The sequence below is a fragment of the Tribolium castaneum genome, chromosome 6 (assembly GCF_031307605.1).
Source record: "Tribolium castaneum strain GA2 chromosome 6, icTriCast1.1, whole genome shotgun sequence".
Classification (NCBI taxonomy): domain Eukaryota; kingdom Metazoa; phylum Arthropoda; class Insecta; order Coleoptera; family Tenebrionidae; genus Tribolium; species Tribolium castaneum.
Window position 1 is genome coordinate 2,045,652 of NC_087399.1, and position 20,765 is coordinate 2,066,416.

General features: G+C 38.8%; 4 protein-coding genes and 1 long non-coding RNA gene across 11 annotated transcripts; 2 read left to right on the forward strand and 3 right to left on the reverse strand.

Moving 5' to 3' along the window:
* Positions 1 to 1,515: 1,515 nt before the first annotated feature.
* Positions 1,516 to 3,027, reverse strand: LOC660844 (facilitated trehalose transporter Tret1). The gene is made up of 2 exons (XM_967047.4): positions 2,909 to 3,027; positions 1,516 to 2,859 (listed from the first exon to the last, which is right to left on the reverse strand). The coding sequence occupies exons 1-2, from the start codon at positions 2,943 to 2,945 to the stop codon at positions 1,532 to 1,534; spliced, it is 1,365 nt and encodes a 454-aa protein (XP_972140.1). The 5' UTR covers positions 2,946 to 3,027; the 3' UTR covers positions 1,516 to 1,531.
* Positions 3,028 to 3,791: 764 nt separating this feature from the next.
* On the forward strand, positions 3,792 to 15,298 carry Plp (Pericentrin-like protein). 4 transcript variants are annotated; one of them, XM_064357434.1, is made up of 12 exons: positions 3,792 to 4,138; positions 4,194 to 5,105; positions 5,152 to 5,279; positions 5,327 to 5,783; positions 5,840 to 5,956; positions 8,098 to 8,992; positions 9,036 to 9,211; positions 10,857 to 11,024; positions 11,231 to 11,857; positions 12,018 to 14,185; positions 14,239 to 14,484; positions 15,051 to 15,298. In XM_064357434.1, exons 1-12 carry the CDS (start codon positions 4,115 to 4,117, stop codon positions 15,136 to 15,138), a joined length of 6,006 nt encoding a protein of 2,001 aa, XP_064213504.1. In that variant the 5' UTR covers positions 3,792 to 4,114; the 3' UTR covers positions 15,139 to 15,298. The 4 variants fall into 4 exon arrangements, with proteins under 4 accessions (XP_064213504.1, XP_064213506.1, XP_064213505.1 ...); XM_966995.4 differs by having other exon boundaries at positions 3,794 to 4,138; positions 9,045 to 9,211; XM_064357436.1 differs by lacking the exon at positions 10,857 to 11,024 and having other exon boundaries at positions 3,793 to 4,138.
* LOC107398536 (uncharacterized) lies at positions 14,949 to 15,796 on the reverse strand. The gene is made up of 2 exons (XR_001575352.2): positions 15,552 to 15,796; positions 14,949 to 15,504 (listed from the first exon to the last, which is right to left on the reverse strand). It is a non-coding gene; the product is annotated as an uncharacterized LOC107398536 (long non-coding RNA).
* On the forward strand, positions 15,747 to 17,992 carry LOC660737 (uncharacterized). Of its 3 annotated transcripts, none has more exons than XM_008199022.3 (10): positions 15,749 to 15,862; positions 15,918 to 16,045; positions 16,093 to 16,223; positions 16,270 to 16,378; positions 16,426 to 16,630; positions 16,984 to 17,116; positions 17,164 to 17,228; positions 17,276 to 17,299; positions 17,349 to 17,609; positions 17,660 to 17,992. In XM_008199022.3, exons 2-10 carry the CDS (start codon positions 16,021 to 16,023, stop codon positions 17,676 to 17,678), a joined length of 972 nt encoding a protein of 323 aa, XP_008197244.2. In that variant the 5' UTR covers positions 15,749 to 15,862; positions 15,918 to 16,020; the 3' UTR covers positions 17,679 to 17,992. The 3 variants fall into 3 exon arrangements, with proteins under 3 accessions (XP_008197245.2, XP_008197244.2, XP_976356.3); XM_971263.5 differs by having other exon boundaries at positions 15,763 to 15,917; positions 15,965 to 16,045; XM_008199023.3 differs by lacking the exon at positions 17,276 to 17,299 and having other exon boundaries at positions 15,747 to 15,862.
* On the reverse strand, positions 17,974 to 20,730 carry Rbpn-5 (Rabaptin-5). 2 transcript variants are annotated; one of them, XM_008199025.3, is made up of 9 exons: positions 20,590 to 20,730; positions 20,448 to 20,543; positions 20,219 to 20,401; positions 20,033 to 20,172; positions 19,866 to 19,982; positions 18,965 to 19,773; positions 18,783 to 18,918; positions 18,334 to 18,450; positions 17,974 to 18,293 (listed from the first exon to the last, which is right to left on the reverse strand). In XM_008199025.3, the coding sequence occupies exons 1-9, from the start codon at positions 20,621 to 20,623 to the stop codon at positions 18,021 to 18,023; spliced, it is 1,905 nt and encodes a 634-aa protein (XP_008197247.1). In that variant the 5' UTR covers positions 20,624 to 20,730; the 3' UTR covers positions 17,974 to 18,020. The 2 variants fall into 2 exon arrangements, with proteins under 2 accessions (XP_008197247.1, XP_008197246.1); XM_008199024.3 differs by having other exon boundaries at positions 19,848 to 19,982.
* Positions 20,731 to 20,765: the final 35 nt, after the last annotated feature.

Consider the following 20,765-nt stretch of genomic DNA (forward strand, 5'->3'; position numbering starts at 1 on the left):
TCGGGTACAGTCACCGAAAATGAAAATGAGGCGTCCATCACAGTCAGTCCTTGGCATCAATCATCACAAATTCTATTTTCTTTTTGTTTGAAGATCAATTGAGTAATTTTTCAGCTTGTTATTTTTTTGGTAAATAACTCAAAAATGAAATAAAAACCTTGATAAATAAGAAATGGCTCTCTTTGGACAAGTATTGTCGTTTTTCAGTTAATTTTTGATGAAATTTTGCTTAAAAACAAGCAAAATCAAGTAAAACAGACAAATTATAACAACAAAGTCATTTAATTTTTGTGATTTTGAGGCGTGTTTTCACAAAAACTTATAAAAAAAAAGTTTTAGGTTTAAAAGCGAAGTAAGTTGATTGAAATAAGATTTTTTTGACCAAATTTGACGATGTTTCGGCCAGTTTTAACGAAATAATTGAGAGAAAACACTTAGTAATAATTTCCTAAATAATTGATAATCACACCAGTTTGACGTCTTCCAATAATTGAAATTTTAAGGTTGGAAAATTACTAGAAAAACCATAAATAAAACTAGAAATAAAAAAGATTTATGCAACGTTTCGTCTTATTACATGACATCATCAGGTTGAAAACGAGTTATTATTATTTGTTTGGTAAGTTATGTTTTTTAAATTGTTATTGTCTTATAACTTGTCTTCAGCCTGATGATGTGTTATGAAATAAGACGAAACGTTGCATAACTCGTTTTTGGTTTTATTTATGGTCCCTCTCCAGTAATTTTCCAACCTTAAAAAATTTTAAATAATGTTGATTCTGATTCTTGGGTTTGGTTTGAGTAAAATTTATTTCCCTTTTTAAAAAAAAACGCAAAAACTATAATTTTTGCCTCAATTTGGATGACTTTTAGGCTTTCTTTAGCGAAAAGTTACTACTTTTAACTCAGAAAAAGAACGTGCTAATTTTCCAAACCGTTTATTTTGACAAAATTTCTCTCAAAAATAAGTGCAGTCGAGAGAGAAACTCACATAAATTGCAAAATAATATAATCTTGCATTTAAACTTTAGCTATAGCACGGTTTTAAATGCCAAAGAAAAGCAGAAATAGCTAATTTGAACAAAATATTTGATGTTGTAATAAATAAATCTTTAGTCAAAAGCTGGTTAAAGTAATCTGATTTTTGGCTACTTTTAGTGAATTTTTCAAAAAAAAAACTTAGTTTTTATCTCAAAAACCTGTTTAAAAATCCGCCAAAAAACAGTTTTCGATAATTTTTTTCTAATTAGTGAAGATAATTGTTTGAAATATCAGACTTCTCTCAAAACTAGTTTACGATTTCTGATGTTATAGTTGTGGGTGTCATTTTCATTTTGGGTGACAGTAACTCAAGTTAGCATTTAAAAAAAGACAACTTTTAGTCTTTCGCTTTTCTGTTGTCTCAGAATTTTTTGCTGTTGTTGCTGATTTCAAAATTGCCAACAGATTTTTTATCAGCTCTAGTTTTCGAGGTGGGTAATTCATAAACCAGTGTTTTTACGTATCAAAATTTATTAAAAAAAAAAATAATTTATTTGACAAAACTTCGATCCAGAAGCGCTTGTATCTCCTGCATGCTCTTCCCCTTGGTCTCCGGCAGGACGCAATAGACAAAAACCGCCCCCAGGGCGCAAAACGTAGCAAAAAACCAGAAGGCCTGCCCCATGCCCAGCACCTCAGCCAACGACGGAAAAATCAAAGTGATGGTAAAAGCCGCAATAAAACACACAATACTGGAGAAAGTCGAAGCAATTGATTTAACATTTGGCGGAAACATCTCCGCCATGACGGCCCACGGAATCGGCCCCAAGCCGATATTAAACGAGATAATAAAAACAACTAAACTCATTACTGGAAGCCAGGAGAGTGTATCGACTTGGAAACTGTTGCTTTTGAGGTAGAAATACGACCCAAGCGAAACAAGAGAAACACCTGACCCGACCATTGAAAATAAAAGAAGAATCCTCCGCCCCGATCTATCCACAAGCGACGATGTTAACACCGTGGTGAAGACCTGAACCGTTCCTATAATAATCGAGGAGATTTCCGGTGAAAGCCCGCTTCCTGTTGCATCGAAAATCGTCTGCAAGTACGAATTCACAGCGTTGATCCCAGCCATTTGCTGCAAAACCATCAAACCGACGGTTATAACCAACCCTTTGCGACTAGCCCTTGACTGAAACAACTCCCTCAAACCGCCCTGAGCCCCCTTAAGACTCTCCCTAACACCGACAATTTCCTTATCAACGTCCCGCGACCCCCGCAACTTGGCCAAACACGCCCTCAAGCGCCCCTCATCGCCCCTCAAGGCCAGGAATTGGGGCGATTCGGGGGCCCACCCCCCAAACAGCGCCAAAAACGCCCCCAGAGGCGCCAAACACACCAAACAGTAGCACTGAACGGTCAAAAACGGCCCCACGGCGTAGTCGAAAAGCACCCCAGAGGCGATAAACGTCGACATGAGACACCCCAAAGTGCCGCGGTTGCGGTCCTCGGAGATCTCCCCCAGGTACATGGGCATGACTGTGAAGACGCTCCCCGCCCCCACACCCATGACCAAACGCGCGATGTAGTAAAGTACCACCGAATGGGCGAAAGCCATGGTCAGGAATGACGCAATTATGGGCAAAGCCACGATTAGGAGCGTTTTTTTCCGCCCGATTTTATCAACAAAGAGACCGGTTAAAAGTGGGCCGAAAATAGCTCCAAGTGATAGTAAAGACGCGATTAGAGACTCCTCGGAAGGGGTTGGGGGTGGGTCCAGTGGGTTGTTATCGGGGTCCACACTTCCGTTGAGTCTCGGGAGGAGGGGGGACGCCAACCCGTAGGCAAGCCCCACAGTGAACGCAATCAAATTCGCTGGTAAAAAATTGGTTACGTTCGATTATGTGACTATTGGGGGACTTACCCACGCACGCGGTATAGTACAAGTAAAAACTGGACATTTTCGGTTAAATAATGACGCGAAAATTAAATGGGGACATTTATTAAATCGTGTTATCTTTACAAGCAAATCAATGATTTACAATGGTCTAGACGGATCAAGGTATTACAATAGTAATTTTTATTCATAAAAGACGCATATTTGCAGCTCAAATATTTGTTTGGTTATTGCGCAAGTTGTCCGGTTTGAATTTGGTGCGTGAAAATGACAGGTCACTTGACCTACCGGTGAAGATAGCACCATGAACATTATAGTCGACCCACCATACAGCCAAGTTCACACCAAGAAAATTAGCAAAATAATCGTAAATCATAAAAACATCAATAAGCTGTTACGATGACTTGTATATCACATTTGTAGAACATCTCCTGACCATTCAATTAATTTCTGCATTTTTTATTCACATATTCAAGCAATGCAAACTGATTTTTTTCACCCCCTTTTATCCCGCAATTTTCTTTATTTTTCCAGGAGAATAAGCCCTTTGATAGGGCCTTCGACTGTAAAAAAATCATGTTCGGACAAACACCCCTTGGGACCTTAATGAATTTTTAAAGATAAAGTTTACGAAATCGGGAAATTTTAAAGAATTTTTGTCCGAACATGATTTTTTTACAGTCGAAGGGCTTAATCTCCTGCAAAAATAAAGAAAATTGCAGGATATAGAGGGGGTGAAAAAAATCAGTTTGCATTGCTTGAATATGAGAATAAAAAATGCAGAAATAAAACGCAGTTAAATTTTAATTTGTAATAGGAACACATTAGAATGGTCAGGAGATGTTACAGCTTATTGATGTTTTTATAATGATTTACGATTATTTTATTAATTTTCCTGGTGTGACCTTGGCTGTAGAAAAAATCGTGGGTACAGTTGGTCGACTGTAATGTTCATAGTGCCAGATGTCGGCTCAATCGCCCAATTCCTAACCGTAAAATTTTCAAATTGTTTGCTTTTTGAGTGCCGTACTTCGTGTCATTTTGTACAATTAGGTGCCATTTCGTCCCAATTAAATTAAATAAAAATTCTAACGTCCCATTTTCCCAATTTGTCGCCAAACCAATCAATCAAGTCGCCTATAACAACAACAAACAAACTCGAAAATGTCACACTTGACGTTTGTTGCAATTTTATTTATTGTTTAATGGGTTAAAATAAACCTTTGTGGCATAATGGAGGGCGATTCGACCAATCGGGTAAGTGTCTTATTAATAGAACGTGCAATGTGGGCTAAATATAGACTTCGGCCAGGAGGGTGCCCCCCTTGGAGACTCCGGTAGTAGCAGCTTGACTCTGTCCCTAACCCCGCCTTTGTCCGAGACAAGCACGATCTCCGAGCACCTATCAAGCGTCGAAAACGACCGTTCGTTGCCAGAGCTGCTCGTCAATTTCCCCCCAGATGAGAGGATCTCACTGGAGCCCAAACCGCCATCCCTTAGTGATAGTTACACGAGTAGTTTCGTTAGTCTAAACGGGCTAGAGCGCTTCATTAGTACAAACATGGAGGGGCGGACACACGCTCAAAGCATCCTCGAGGAAATCCTAAGTAACGACCAGTTCAAGTCCGATTCCGACGAAAGCTTGAACATTTTCGCCAACGTGGACCTCGACGACAAACTCCTAAACAGTTACAACGCCGGCAAAAGCGTCAATTTCGACCTAAACGACGAGGTTTGCAAACGAGTCAAAGACTTTGAGGATTTGATCGCAGTCAAAAACACCACTATTGCCGCCCTAACTTCCGAACTCGACTCATTTCGCGAATTGTTGAGCAACACGTCGAGTCTGGGGACCACCACCACCGAGTACAAACAGTTCCAAGAGGAATGCCATAATAAGTTAGTCGAGTACCGCGACGCTATTGTACATAGAGACGAACAAATCGAAAAATTGACCAGTTCGTTACAACAGGCGATTTTAAATCGCGAAGAAATGAAACAACACTTTAGGAGCGAAATCGCGCAGTTGCAAGAACAGCTGGAAAAAACCTCAAACTTGCTCAAGGACCACAAAAAATCGTTTGACTTTGACGAGATTTGCGCGCAGTTTGAGCACAGTTTGGGGCCCCCACAGTTGGCGCCTTTCGGCGAGTTGAAGGCGGCGTTCGCTAGTTACGTGGAGATGAGCAAAAGGGCGCTCGAGAACGAGATTAGCAATCTGAAGGTTTGGTCAAGTCACAAAGTGATAATTTTTTAATGTGTGTTTTTAGACCAAGTTTAGTTCGGATAAAGCCCAGTGTGAGAGCGAGATTAAGAGCGAGTTGGACGCCAAACATTCGAAGGAAATGGAGGAGTTGCGGACCTACTTTGAGAAGAAATGCGCCGATTTGGAGAAAAAGTTTGTTTGATTTTGTAAAAAAATTTGTCGTAATTTTGCAATTTTAGTTACTCGGAGGAGGTGTTCAGTCAGCAGAGCCGCAAAATGTCCGAATCGAGTTCGTGTTCCGAGCTCAGTTCGGACTTTGTGGGGCCAGGGGGCGACACTAGAGTTGACTACACAAGGAAGGATTTGGTTAAATTGCGCCAGAGTTTGGTTCAGTTGATTAAAATTTTCGATGGTTTCAATTTGGAGGATTTGTCCGATTCCGATTTTGAGCGTCTCACGTCCGAAATTGGCAAATTTGAGTTTCGGAATTTGCTCAAGTTCGATTTAAGTCTCATGAAGAGTGAGCTGCAGAATAAGTATCACGCTGAATTGGAGATTTTGAGGGAGGATTACGATAATCGTGTCGATGAGTTAAACGTTGAGCATGAGAAGAAATTGAAGAGTTTGAACGAGGAAATTGACGATCTTAATCGGCAGTTGAGGGGTCGGATTGTTACGACTAGTCAACAGGAAGTTGTAAGTTTTGTGTTGGTTCTAATTGTGTTTTTGTGTACTAACTGCATGACTGTTAGGCGAATTCGGGCGAGTTTGAGATTGATGAAGTGGTGCAAAGCTATGAGAGACGGTTGCAAGAACAAGTCACTCTAGCTAAAATTGACATCATTGCTGCGTTAGAATTGCAGATACAGGTAGGTCGAGGGTTGTGTGTTGGGAGTACGGACTCGAAACCAAGTACAAAATCGCTCCAAATCGTTTTAAATTAGTCAAAAGACTGAAAAAAACTGACGACTAAAAATTATGGTTAAATAATGGTTAAAAATACAACAAAAATGTTAGAAAAAAATTGTAGAGTTAAATTCCTTACAAAAAATTCTACGAGACCAAGCCGATTTTAACAAAATATTTGACATCTTTACACTTAAAATTTTAAAACAGAGCTTGATTATTGACGAAATGTGGTTTTGCGGCTTATTTTGACGGAATTTTGCTCAAAAAACAGCTAAATCGGGATAAATTAACAACAATTTCAATTTATTTTGTGATTTTTAGCTGTGTTTTCAAAAGTTCTTGCAAAATAAATCAGTCTCAACCTAAAGAAGATAAGATAACATTTATTTCGAACTAATTCTGTAATTACTCATGCAATTTTACGTAAATTTTTCGAAAAAAATTGTTAGTTTCTCAAAGGCTAAAATAACATGACTTTTCGGCCTGTTTTTAATGAACTTTTCTGGAAAAAAGTGCGTTTTTGACTGGATAACGTGCCTGGAAAAGCCAAAAATAAGATAATTTTGGATTTAAATTGGTGATTTTTCGGTTCATTTCGGCGAAATCAAGGAGAAAAAACGGGGTTTTGGCTCTAGAACGTACTTAAATGTTCAAGAAAGGCAGAAATAACATTTTCTTTGATGAAAATTTATTGTTGTAAATGTTCTTGTGCGATAAATGGTTGAAATAATTTAATTTTCATTTACTTTCAGGGAATTTTTCTAAAAAAAAATTGGTTTTTATTCCAAAAATGTATTTAGAAATCCGAATGACGCAGAATTCACACAAGAAACTGGGAATATAACTTTAAACCCGTGTTTACTTGCTCGAAAAAATATAAAAAATAACACATTTTTCGACAAGTTATAGGTTTTTCGGTTTATTTTTGAAGAAATTTTGCTCAAAAACGAGCTAAGAAAGAAAGGAAGCCCAGAAATGTAGAAATAACATTGTTTTTCATTAAAATTTGTTGTTGTAAAAAGTTTTTTTACAATGAATGAATCTCTGAATGAAATCTGCTTGAAATAATCTAATTTTCACCGACTTTTAGCGAAATTTTTCTGAAGAAACTTAGTTTTTATCTCAAAAAAAGTTTAAAAATTCGAAAAAAAAGCGAATTCACTAAATTTTCAGTCTAACTTTGTGAAGTTTCGACTTATTTTTGTGCAAAGTTTTAAGATATAATCCCTCAATACACCGTATCAGAAACTCGAAAAAGAAAAAAGAAAATTTTATTTTTTTATATTTTTTCACTGTTTCTCCCAAGAAACTGAGAATATATGATCTCAAACACTTGTTTACTTGCTTGAAAAATATAAAAATAACATCTTTTACGACCAAACTTTATAGTTTTTCGGCTTATTTTTGAAGAAATTTCGCTCAAAAATCAAAAAACGAGTGAAACTAATCAAATAAAGCTTTGGCAGGATCTTACAAAATGGAGTTGAAATGCGACATAAGTTAAAATAACATCAATTTGGATCAAATTTCGTGATTTTCCAGCCAGTGTTAGCAAAATTAATCGAAAAAATGTTGTTTTGGTTTCAAAAATTGTTCATAAAGTTTGGAAAAAGTCAGACATATTACTGTTTTTTTGCCTGTTTTTACTCATAACGAAATTTTGCAAAATAATTACGTTTCAAGCTGGAAAATTGCTGAAACACTAAAAAAAAACAAAACAAGAACTATGTAATGTTAGACTTACCTTGGAGATTTGTCGCTCTTCCCCAGCAAAAAAAACTGACCAAAATTTGTTGTCTATAATGTATTCCTTAAAAAAAAAGAGTAGATCTAATTTTGAGATTTCTCAGCTAGGAGGCTTGAAAAGGTAGGTCATCTTTTTGATTTATTTTTGATACAATTTCGCTGAAAAATGAACTAAAATTCAACGTATTGTTGTGGATTTTAGACGTTCTTTGACCAAATTTTTAAAAATAATTAACTGATTTAAAAATGAATTAAATAACTTTTAAAAAATTTGTACGTCGTTTCGTGTCCTAATCTATAGTTGGGAGCGACTGTTTGTTTAAATTTTTGTTGGTAATTTGACTTTTTCACTCAGCGACTTGTCGCAAGCGACTCACTTGACGACGACTGGCCTGAAGAGCTCCTCCAGCTCAAATCACGTTTTGCCGACAAATACCAGACCGAAATTGCCGCACTCAAGCAGCAACACTCGGAGGAAATCGCTCGTTTGAAAGACGAACACTTGAAAAACCTCAACGCTGCTTTAGAACGTGCACGCAGACGTAGTCTTCGAGATGCGGACAGTTTGAGTAAAGGCGAACTTGAATTACTCAAAGAACGCGATTTACTCAAAAAACAAACTCTGGCGTTGCGCAATTTATTGGGCGAGTTGATTAAATATTTCACACAGTGTGAGGATGAGCTAAATAACACTTTGGTCGAGGAGCTCATGACGAAAAATTTCACACAAATTGAGAGAGAATTAGACTCGCTTGAGAACACCAGTGGCGTTAAAAGGGTTCATCTGACACCGAATTTTACCGAATTGATTGATTTGATCGACAATTCGCCCGATAAGGATTTGGAAACGATTGATTTAAAGAGCGAGCTTGGTTCCTGTTTGGAGAAACTGAAAGCCGACGCCAATGCCATTCTACAGTTGAGCACAAGTTTTGCAAAAAGTGAGGAACTTGAGGTTCCAAAACGTAAAAACGAGTCGTTGGAATTAACCCGGAAATTGATCAACGAAACACAGATTAAAAACGAATTGGTTGATCAATTATCAGAGGCCAGAAGTATAATTCATTCGCTTGAGACAGACAGAGGGGCGCTTGAAAATCAACTGGAACAGCTCATCGAACGGCAAAAAAATCTCGAATGTGATTTGCTAACAGCGCGTGATAAAATCGCCGAATTGATCGAAAATGGGCACAAGGAAATTGTGTCGGAAGGTTACGGTGAAAATGGGGATCGTGGTGTTAGGGGTTTGGGTGAGTTGTGTGTGTTTTTTTTTGGTGATTTTTGTAAGTTTAGGATTTTTAGCTGAAGCTGTTGCCGCATTGAGTGTGTTACAAGATGAGGCAAGAGTTTTGGTGGAAAATCGCAGTCAAGTGGATCAAAATGTGGTCAAGTTGGTGGAGGGGTTGGCCAGGGCTGGGGATAAAATCGTGGAGGAGGCGAGGAGGGAGCGGGAGGATCTGAAACAGCAGGTTTGTTATTTTGGGGCTTTTGGGGAATTTTTTGTCAAGGCATTTTTTTAATTTTTAATTGGGATTTTATTTTTTGTTTTAATTTAGTTAGTTTTTACTGATTTGGGTTTTGTTTCATTGAATTTATATATATTTTTTTTGTGTCTTGTTGCAAAAAAAAATTACAGGGACTACGGTGGCGAACTAAAAACAAGAAATATGAATATTTCGCCAATATTTTTAAGTAAAATTGTCTTTATTTTGTTGTTTTTTTAATAATTTAGTATTTTTCCAACTGCTCAAAGAAAGTTAGGGATAATTGGCTATTTTTTTTGGGTGACTTTTTTACAGGAAAATGCTCTAAACGATAAAATAAGAGGCTTTTAAACTTTTGCAGATTTTCTTTAAAATTCAGTAATTTTTTTTAATTCAATTAATTTTTACTGAGTTGGATTTTGTTTTTTCAAAAGTCACTTTTTGCAAAAAAATATTGCTGACAGTACGGTTTGAACTAAAAACAAAAGAATTATGAGTACTTTCTAAATAAAAAAATTATGTCCTAATTTTTGTTAATTTTCTTGTATTATTACACCAAGACCGATGATTGAGGGAATTTTTCCAAGTGATTTTATCGAAAAATTATCTGGACCTTTGACAGTTTTATTGAAGTACAGAAAAGATGAATTGTATTTATAAAGCGTGTGAATTTTTGCGGAATTTTTCTAAGAATTTCTTATAATAAAAATTAATTAATTAATATTAATCGCTGCAAAAAATTATTTCTTGTCATTCTACACCTTTTCTAATTGCAGATCAGAATTTATCAGATTAATTTCTTGATAGTTTCTGAAATATAATTGGAACTGGAGTTGAACAAGAAGTGATAAATATTCTTTTGTGCATAAAATCTGTAAGAAATGCTTAATAGTGAAAATAAAAAAATCAAAGAGACGTAATTTTGAGAATTATTTGCTCAAAACACGTGTTTACTATAAAAATAACACATTGTTCGACCAAACTTTGTAGTTCTTTAGCTTATTTTTTGAAAAAATAATCGTTCAAAATTAAACTAAATCAAGAAAAACTTTGGCATTATCTTATAAAATAAAGTTCAAATGCACTTAATTGTGTGATATAAGCTAAAATGACATCAATTTGGATCAAACATCGTGATTTTCCAGCCAGTGTTAGCGAAATTAAACGAAAAAGTTTTATCTTGACAAAAAGACAAAAATATTACCATTTTCGGTCTACTTTTATGATTTTACGGCTTTTTCTCAACGAAATTAAATTCAACTAACAGGATAATAATAAAACTGATCCACAATATTTTTAATTAATTAATATTTATTGTAAAGAAATCCAGAAAAATCTGAAAAAAATCAGTTATTAATTAGCAAACACTAAATTCAGGTGCAGACAACGGAAAACAGTTACGTATAAATTAGGTAATTGGCCAAAAAACAAACAATCAGACAATGACTTCGATTTATTTCAGACTGAAATAACGTCGTTGATTTCCTGTTTTTTCACGAATTTTGGTTCGCTTTCATTTCACCGTCTTTGACTCATTGCTTATCACTTTATCACATTTATTCAAATAACAAAGCGATTAAGCAGCTTTATCACCCTTAAACTTAAACTCCCATTTTCCGTGTTTGCTCAGATCGAGGCCGCCGACAAGAAATACAAAATAACTTGTCAATTTTTGGAGGATCAAGCCGCCGAACGCGAACAAGAACGCGACGATGCCCAGAAGCAAATCGATTCATTAAAAGACCATTTAAGAGACAGGGAAAAGGATAGGGCCACCTATGAACGTTACACCACCGAGGTTTGTCAGTCTATCTCATGGTGTGTTGCTTACTTTCGCACAAATAACAGCATGAAAACAAAAAGGGTGTAGTGTAGGGTTCACCTGTAGCATAGTAGTCTTAGAAAATCCTATTTATAAAGAACAGGAAACTCGGGAGTTATTTTTGGCGCAGCGTTTCAGTTGGCAAACGAAAATATAATCGAAATTTTCGTCCTCTCTTCCAGGTCGAACATCTGGAACAACAACTGCGTGATATGTCAAAGTTAGTCGAAGTTGGCGAGAAGAAAGTCAAAGAAGTGGAAGGCGAGCGACAAGAAGCCGTTGAGAAAATCTACGAGTTGAGGGACATTATCCGGGACTTGGAGGAACAAGTCAGAGTTAAAACCTCAACCGAAGAGGAATTGAGGTCTATAGTGAGCGAGTTGGAGATAATCGTGAAACAACAAGTCACCGACGAGAAAAAAGACGTTTCGGAAAACACAAAAGAGTTTCATCAGTACGTTGGCGATTTGGAGAATGAAGTTCAAAGGTTACGACTGACCAGTGAGATTGCGGGCAGTGAAGGCGCCCTGAAACAAATCAAAAATCAATTGAGCGATTTTGAAACAACTCTCGACAAGCGAACGAAGGATTTGGAAGGTTTCCATTCGACAGTTTCCACAACGTGTAGTTCCCCCAGTGAAGATATGTCAATTCAAGAACGCTCGATTTACGACGAATGCGAAATTCCCCTCCAGCAGTTGGCACGCCTGAAGGAAAAATTGTTGAGGCATTCGAGGGCCGAAGATGCAGCGCTTAAACGCATCCGCGACCTCGAAATGCAAATCGTGGCCCTCAAAAACGATCTAGAGGTAAGTCCAGAAGAAATTAAAAACAAAAAATTGCTTTTGAGTAGTAGTTTTAACGACTTTTTCGTAAAAATGTCAGATTTGTTGGTGATTGACTGAATAGAATTGCACTTTTATGGAAATTACGTAAGTGTGCAAGATTTCAGCACATTTTGTGTTTCAGGAGTCGCAAACCGAGCGCGAAATTTTGAGAAAACAAATCTCCGATCACTTGGTCCTAATTTCAAATCTCCAAATACGTCTCGACGAACAACGAATTCGTGCCGAACACATTGAGAAACAAACAAACACATCGTTGGAAGTGCAAAACTACGATTTGAAAAATACAATCGCAAGTTTGGAGGAAAAAATTGCCAAGCGGGACAAAACAATAGCGCAGCTAAAATCAAACATTGACGAAACGAAAAAACGTCTCGAAGAGCGTGAAAAAGAGGACGATCTCGTTGTACAAATGCAGGAACAAGTCGAGTTTTTACGCTCCGAAAATGCAAAATTGAAAGAAGAAAGTAAATTATTGAATTTGGACGAGAAAGAAGTCGAGTCTTTGAATCGTTTGCTTTTGTCGGGCGTTTCGATTCACGATTTGGAGAATTTCGAACAATGTAGACGACAAATGACCGATTCGTTCCCCATATCACCAATCCCCGGACGAAAAAATCACGAAACTACGTTTTTGTCGTTGCCGAATAAAGCAAACTCGACCGAAAAACACGTCCGTTTTGAAGACGACCAATTGAAGCAACTTGAAGGCAAAATTGAGCTTTTGCAAACGCATTTGGACGAAACTGAGGAGAATTTGAAGAAAGCCACTCAATTGTTTGAAGAAGAACAGAAGAAAAGTGAGGAGCAAATCAAGTTACTTGAGGCCAAGAATGGGGAAATTGAGGCCAATTTCCGGAAATTGCTTCAAGAAGAAAAGACCAAAAGTGAAGAAATCCAGGCCCGACTTGATCAAGCAAACGACGAAATGAAGAAAAGTAAGGAACTTGAGGCCAATTTGCGGTTGCAAAACGAAGAGATCCAAGCCAGGCTTGACCAAGGCACGGAAGAAATGAAGAAAAGCGAAGCACAGTTACAGGAGTGCAGCAGAAGACTCGAATCGCGGGACAAAGAAGTGAAAACTTTGTACAAAGTGAACAACGAATTGAAGAACAGTGTGAAGATAAAAGAGGAGGAGATTGCCGAAATTCCCCTTTTGAGGAAGAGGAATGAAGAAGTGGGCGAAGAGCTGCGTCACTTGCAACACCTCCTCTTGGAAAAGGAGAAAATAATCGAGCATATGGAGGCTGACAGTAAAAGTCTTCACACGAATTTGGAAACGATTCAAAATAAATTGCAAGAGACGGGAAATGTGGTCGATCTCAGTCGGCGTTTGCGCGACGAACAGAAGAAAAACGCCGAATTGTTTGAGGAGTTGCACACGCTAAAAGCCCAGCTTTTGAGTGTTGATAAAAAATCGCTCGAGGATATTACGAGTCAAATTGAGCGCGAGTTAAATTACTCGGCTTATTTGGATGCGAATTTGTTGAATGCGGTCGGTGAGGGCTCACTTGAAAGTGAAGATGTGGACGGCTTAAAACTACTATTGAAAAAACAGAAATCTGTAAACAAACAATTGGTGAAAGCCCGCGAAGCGGTCGAAACAAAATTCGAACTTTTGGAACAAAAATACGAAAATTTGAAAAAGGAGCTGGAACGCGTCCAATTAGAGGACGCAGTTTTAATCGGCCAGTTGCGGACGAAGTTGACTCAAACGATGGACGTTGAGGACGAGGCTTTGAGGGACTTGAGGGAGAGTAAAAAGTACGAACTGGGCGTGAAAAACGAGAAAATAATCGAATTGGAGTCGCAAATTTCGGCGTTTGAGCACAACGAGCGACTTTTGAGGGCCGATTTGGAAGCGAAAGTCAACGAATTGGGCGCGTGTAAAGTGTTGCAGGAGCAAAGTAAGGCCGAAATTCGCAAATTAAAGCGCCTGCTGTCGGAGCATAAAGCAAAATCGAGTGACTTAGTCCCGGACCAAATCATGGAGAAAATCAAAGAACTGAACGCCGTGGCGCGCGATAACAAGCAAATGATTGATTTAATCGCGCGTTTGAACAACGAGAAGTTGGTTTTGGAGGAGAGAATCGTTGCGTTGGAGGAGCACCACAATTATTTGCCGTTTGATGATCCGTCCGAACGTGCGAATTATCTCTTTGCCAAGTATTTGCGGTCCGAGAGTTACCGTAAAGCGTTGGTGTGGCAGAAAAAATACCTAATATCGCTCATTGAGATGGTTTATGTCACTCCGGTTGAGCACTCGATTGTTCCAAAGCGGGCCAAGTTCAAGTAATTTTTTTTAGTTTTTGTGCATAAAATATTGTTTTTTGTTGTTGTTATAGGCATGTTGGTATTATGGTTGTGTCGATTTGTCGTATGAAATATTTGGTTAAAAGGTGGCATTCGGGCAAACGAATCGTTCGGAGAAAAAGTCGAGAAACGGTTAATTTCCAAGTTGGTCAGCCTGTGTCAAGTCAGAATTTCGTTCCTAGTGCCTTAAACCAGCCCAAGACGGATATGCCATGGGTGGGGACGTCGCCCCCGACTAAAGAGCCCCAAGTTTTGAGGTTTCAAAGGATAGCGACAAGGTGGGAATTTTTTGATTGGAAGTTTTAGAACCGTTCCCTAAATTTTCAAAGTAATTTTAGTGAAGTTTCTTTTAAAATCACGATTCGGTTTTGCGACAAAAAAATTTCTTTGTTGTGGATTTTTAATTTTTTTTATTTTCTCAATTATGGCAAAACTATTCGAAAAAGTGGAACTGTTTTGATGTAAATCAATGTAAAATGATCCGGGGAATCGATTCGCGTCGAGAAAATCGCGAAATTAACGATAGTTTTTAAGTTACGAATTTTTTAAACTTGGCGCATCCACCATTTTTCAAGTTATAATAAAATCTTTTAAATAAATTCTCGAATCAGCTAGTGCCGCAAAAATGCCAGTATCATACGTAAAATGAGCCGCAGAATTCAACGGTTCAAGACGTTTTGCTCTACGACTTCTAGTTTTTGAGTTATGATTTTTTTAGTTTTTTGCATACAATTTTTGCTGCCCCGTCCGTTATCAATTTTAATTTTTTTCCTGCTCGTATTTAATTCTAATTGTAGGTTGCAAACCACTGAGACTGGTCATAAAATCTAAAAATTTATTTCAGGGATGCGTTAAGTAGTCCTGGGCTCTTGTCCAAATACGTGGAACGGTTCAATCAAATCCAGGATAAGTTGGGGTTGGACACTCAGTGATTGGTTGTGTCTTTAACGAAGTCTAGTCATTGATTTAGCCGAATGACATTGTGCCTTGCCTTTCAGCAACGAAGTGAGATGTATTTTGATTAAGTGTAAAGTTAGGTTTAAGCGAATTTTGTAATTGTTTGTTTTTGCACTTTAAACGATTTCAGATAAATTCTTGTATATATTTTAACGATTTCAACAAAAATCGGCGAGATTATCGACAGTGTGGTCAAAAACCACGCAAAACAAACCCCTCCCAGACTTTTTCCTTAAAAGCCCAAATTTCGTAATACGTGACATTGGGATGTTCTAAGTCCTTTGTTCTTCTGTCACGATCGACATAAAATCGCATCATTCCTAATCGGTCATTATTTCATTCTGAAAAACGTTTTTGAAGGAGGTTTTTTGGCCAAAACAACGCGTACCTTGGCCGACTGACACATATTAAGAAAGCCCGAAATTGGGGACTAAAACATATATCAAATACTCGTTTGGACGCATTTTTCACACCAAATCGGAACTGTTACCCCGTTTTTGGGGCTTTTTTTGATCTCTTGATTCAAATGTGACAAGTAAACAGACGCTCACACAAGTCAAGTGGCCGACTTTACCAACCACACCCGAGAGTGCATCGGTTCGAAAAGGGTCGCCCGGCGTCACAGCCGGCGTTCCATCCACGAATTTAAATATTTTTGCAGTATCTTGCAATTATCTCGGCGTTTGTTAATAGCATAAGGTGCGAATTGTGTTTTTTGAAATAAATTGTACGTGTTTTTCGGTTGTGTGCACAGGTTGGTTGTTGATTGGCCCGAACATGGCGTCACCAAGCCTTTTGTAGGTTAGTTTTCTGGGCCCAAAAATCTTCATTTTGCGCGAATAAATGAGATAATAACCATGTCAGGCCCCCACGGCGACTGTCGTAAGCAAAACCCTTGGAAGTGTTCCCCCATAATTACGTTTTTGTAGCAAATACGCCCGAAGGCCCCCCTGACGAAATAACCGCGGCTTTTGAAGCCATCATGATGAAAAAACTCGATATCCAACGGGAAATAACGCACCTAACGCGTGAAAATGAACAGTACCGCGTCCGCTTTGAAGTTCGTGTCCCAAACTCTTTTCACTTCACTTTAGTGTTTGTTTCAGTTTTTGAGTCAGAAAATGAGCGGTTTGAGCACCTTTCTGGGGCAAAGTGCGAGCATTTTGAGCCAGTTGTGCGACAGTTCGAGGAACGCGCTCCAAATTGCGAGGACTAGTACGTAAAATATTTGGTTGACTTGGTTCCAAATAAAAATATTCCAGGTTGCGATACCCCCACAGTTGTGAAGAAACGCTCAGTGGGGGCGCAAAATGTGCCGAAAAAGGCGCTAGTGAGGCACAACTTTCACATTGAGCCTCTCGACCTGACCGCCTTGCAGCGGGAAAATGTAGCGACAAGTTCGCCAATTTCACACGAAAATTTACGGGAGCAGGAACATTCAGATGATGACGAACCGCTCCAAAAACGGTTAGATCAATTGTTGTTTTAAGCTTTTATGTAACTGTGCTACGTTTGAAAGGGTTTTTGTCCGAATGAACTGAAATTTTGCATACTTACGTAATTTGCCGGCAGCTAGTTAATTACCCCCTTTTAAATAAATAAATAATTTTCAGAAAAAAACTTCTATTTACAATATGCACTAAAAAGTAAATAATGTATTCCTTCAGAAGAGTATTTTTTTTTCAAGTTAGAATTCTAAAATTTATGAAACAAATATATATTCCTCTGGTAGAAAATATTTTTTTACTTTTTAGGGCATCTTTTAAATAAAAGCATTTTTCTAAAAAATTTGTTTTATTTTTATTCATTTTTGCTTTTAGTCTTACAACGATTTATGAGGAAAGTTTGCGAAGACAGAGCGCTCCTAAGGAACTTTACGTCCAAGTAAGTCGATTACCAAACACTGTCATCGAAAATCGTTCGCGGGAACGCGACCTGAGCATTTCAAACAATGTGAGCGAAAAAAAAAGTTTGGTTTTTTAATTAAAAATTTTTTTTAGAGCCTTGATATTTCAATGGACCCGACCTTTTGTTCAACTCCCTTGAAGCTGGAAACGATGAAAAAGTAAATATTTTAGTCCTGTTTGTTCCTTTAATCTTATTTTTTTACAGGTTGGGTTTGGTGCCTTGCTCAGAGTATACAATTGTGTTTATAAGCCGTGCCACATTTAATTCGTTTTTGTAGGGTTCAGAAATTGAATAATTTTGTGAGTGTAAGACAGAAGGCAAATAAACCGGTGAAATTATCTCCAACTAAGGAAATAGTCCAAAATTTGGACAGAACATTGAGAAAACGAAACACAACGAGTCCGAAAAGCCCAGATTTGAAAAAACCCAAACTGAGTCCGAAAAAATCGAAAGGGAAAGAGGAGACAAAACAGGTAGAAAATTCCAGACCACATCGCAGCGCCAAGCCAAAGAACCTCAAAGAAGACAATCTCAAATCGTAAACAATCCCTGCAGTGGCTTGCTCTCATTTACAGTTTTCTTTTTCAGGAAGAAACGTCGTAATTAAGATTTTTTACATTAGATAGGTTTTTCATTTCATTATTCCTTTCATAGCCGCCCTGATTAATGAAAGAAGGGTGGTTACGTCACGTGAGTTAGTAACAAAAGTTGAATCAATTGTTTAGTTACGAAGTCATTTCATGTGGCCCAACAGATGGAGCTGGGTCAAGGCCACCTTCTTCATTAATCGAAGCGGGGGCGCACAGTACTGTAAATACCTTTGTAGCGCTACTGTAATGTTGAGACTGTTTAAAGGAAAATTATAATTATTGGGTTGTAATTAATAATTTATGTAAAACTAATAAATTGGAACAGAATTTATTAGACATTTGAATACAACCTTAACTGCTTAAGTCATCGGGGGCGCTTCGCTGAAGTAGGGCGCCGACGATTTGACTAGTAAAGTATGACAGACATCACAAACCTTTGACGGGAGCATGCTAGCCCCACTTTCCACAGTTCTGGTGAGACACGAGGTGCAGAAGATCTGGCCGCAGTGTCGACAGTGCTCCTTGCGCTTGGGGCCGCCGAAGTCGGAGCGACAGTTGGGGCACTGCTCGACGTCTTCTTCGTGCTGCCATCGGACTTGGGTGTCGGACTCGCGGATTTTCTCCAATTGCATCTGGACTCAGGGTGAGAAAAACTGGACAGGGGGTACGTACCTGCAAGCTTTGCGATAAGCGCACGAAGTCTTTCTGGACCGTTTCGCTCGTGTCGAGCTCCTGCTGCAGGGAGGAGACGCGCGTGCGGAGCTCGCTGTTCTGGTCTTCCAGCTGGCGCTAAAATTGCCAATGCAAAAATATTCCGCGACTTGAGAACTTTAAGGTTCCAACTGCATTTTTTTGAAATGTTCCTACTAGTTACCACACTGTGAACTTACAAAATAATATATTCTGTAAAATTGTTAAAAAGTCAGTTAGAACTTTGTTCTCAGGTCGCAACTTGCTATTCCAATTCAAAAAATTGGCTACATTATTTTTTTAAATAACTGATAAAAAAGAAAAATGCTAGTTGATTGATTAAAACTATAAATTACATTAGCTGAATAATTTAACTGACTGAGAGAAAATGCGGTATTGCTATTTTTATTGAATTGAAATAGATAATTTACTTTGATTGTTTGCAGCTCGTGTATTTGCTTCTGCAGCTCTGCAATTTGTGCCAAATTGGCCTTATCCGTGTTTTGCAACTTCTCCTGATTGGCCAAATACAACTTTTTCTCCTTCTCTAACTGATGTTTCTGCTTCCTGAAACCAACATCAACCAACACACCTAAAATTACCCCAAACTCACTTCAACAAATCAATTTCTTGTGCCAGATTATTCTCAATAACTTCCTTCTCGTGTTGGTCGTTGGTAATCTGATCTCGCAACAATAAAATATCCGACTGCAAAGTATTGACTTTTTCCTCAGCCGCCTCCTTCCCGATCTTGGCTATAATCAAATCCTGGTGGTGCTTTAGCACCAACTCGTGAAGCTCCTCAACAGTATTCGGGAGATTAATCGCTTCACTCTGCAGCTCTTGTGAGTGAATTGTGTACTTCCCGACCAAATTATCGTTCTCCTTTTGGAGATTGGTTAATTCCTCCTGGACTTTCTCCCGCCCTTTGGTCAATTTCTTCAACATTTCGCTCATTTCGGCGCATGTCTGGCTAAAAACCTGCCGCAACTCCTTCAAGTCCTGCTCGGCACATTCCGTGCTCCGGGTCAGTTCGGCCACTTGCTGCTTATGTTCCTCCTTTTTCTCGTTCCACTTCTCCTCGATCTCCTTCCGGAAGCCGATCTCCTTGAGCAAATCCTCCTTGTGTCTTTCGGCCGCCTTTTCCGCCTTTTGTACTTTCAGTTCCAACTCTTTCGTTTTGCGCTGTTCGGCCACCAACTGGTCCTCGTAATTGCTGCACATGTCGCACGAAGTGGCATGTTTCGGCGAATCGAACGACGTGTTTGTCGAAACATTCTGGTCGTTTTTGTCCTGGCTGTGGCCACACTCGCGACACCTTTGTAGCTGTTCGTCAGTCGCGCGCAGCTTTTCCTTGAGGGCCTGGATCTGGTCCTCAAGGGGGCCAATGAGCGAGCGCAGCACCTCGGGGTCCTCCTGGGCCTAAATAGGGGCAAATGAGCGGCTAACACAAGGCTGAGACAAGCCAGGGGCTTGTCTCGGCCTTGGTTACGTACATGGTCGCTGGTCTCTACCTTTCTGGCGGGGTCATCGCCACTGTCTTGAGAGGCAGCGAACGCGTCAGCTCCCAATTTTTTAGCTATTCCTTTAGTTAGGGCGTTAAGGACGACACTAGGAGCCAGACTAGACTCCTTTAAAATCAGTTAACACAAACTAGCTACTGTAACACGACAGTTAATACCTGGCTGGAATGGTGGGGCGACTGTTGCTTTTGCTGCTTCAGGACTAAAATCTCGTTTTGTAATTGCTGGATATACGTTTGTAAGTTTTTAAGCTCGCTGTCGTACAAACTCCGACTAGAGCTGGACTCTTCCACGGTTTCTGGCAATTACGTAACAATTGATTTAATTAGTAAAATAAGCCTCACCGTGAACTAGTTGTTGTAACGTTGCAATTTCCTCGTTGGCTTTACGTTTCTCCTGCTCAAAACTATTCTCAAGGGTCATCCCTGCCACAACTAACTGACTTTTCAAATCGTCCAATTCGCGCTTTAACTCTTCGATTTCGGAATTTAAGCGTGCGTTTTCGTGATTTCTGCGTAACAGTTCATCTGGATACGAATCATTTAATTGGGGAAAGGCACAAGTGGCGGTTACCTTCTTTTTGCAAGAACAGTTCTTTCATTTTGGCCCTTTGCATGTTGAACTCATCCTGGATTCGCTTCTTTTCGGCCTCCAATTGCCCGATTTTGTCTTAAATTGGGGGAGTTAGGCGCTATTAAGCAAAAAGGGGAAATACCTTCCGGATTTTCGGAGACTTCACCCACTTCCATTTTGGTGGTTTAGCACAAGTAAACAATCATTACGTCAGCACTGACTCACGTTCGTTAATATTTACGGGCGAATTGATAATTTTGTGGTTTTTGCAATTAAATCACAAATTAAGCTCCTAACCTATGATACTTGTCACAATTG

Coding starts and splice junctions, on each gene's coding strand:
- LOC660844 (XM_967047.4), bottom strand. CDS start 2,945: ATGTCCAGTTTTTACTTGTACTATACCGCGTGCGTGG. Junction 2,860..2,908: donor GTACTATACCGCGTGCGTGG/GTAAGTCCCCCA, acceptor ATTTTTTACCAG/CGAATTTGATTGCGTTCACT.
- Plp (XM_064357434.1), top strand. CDS start 4,115: ATGGAGGGCGATTCGACCAATCGG. Junction 5,106..5,151: donor ACGAGATTAGCAATCTGAAG/GTTTGGTCAAGT, acceptor GTGTGTTTTTAG/ACCAAGTTTAGTTCGGATAA. Junction 14,485..15,050: donor TTTCAAAGGATAGCGACAAG/GTGGGAATTTTT, acceptor AATTTATTTCAG/GGATGCGTTAAGTAGTCCTG.
- LOC660737 (XM_008199022.3), top strand. CDS start 16,021: ATGTCAGGCCCCCACGGCGACTGTC. Junction 16,379..16,425: donor GCTCCAAATTGCGAGGACTA/GTACGTAAAATA, acceptor AAAATATTCCAG/GTTGCGATACCCCCACAGTT. Junction 17,300..17,348: donor GGTTTGGTGCCTTGCTCAGA/GTATACAATTGT, acceptor TCGTTTTTGTAG/GGTTCAGAAATTGAATAATT.
- Rbpn-5 (XM_008199024.3), bottom strand. CDS start 20,623: ATGGAAGTGGGTGAAGTCTCCGAAAATCCGGAAG. Junction 19,774..19,847: donor AGGTAGAGACCAGCGACCAT/GTACGTAACCAA, acceptor GCCCCTATTTAG/GCCCAGGAGGACCCCGAGGT. Junction 18,451..18,782: donor ACGAGCTGCAAACAATCAAA/GTAAATTATCTA, acceptor TGGCAATTTTAG/CGCCAGCTGGAAGACCAGAA.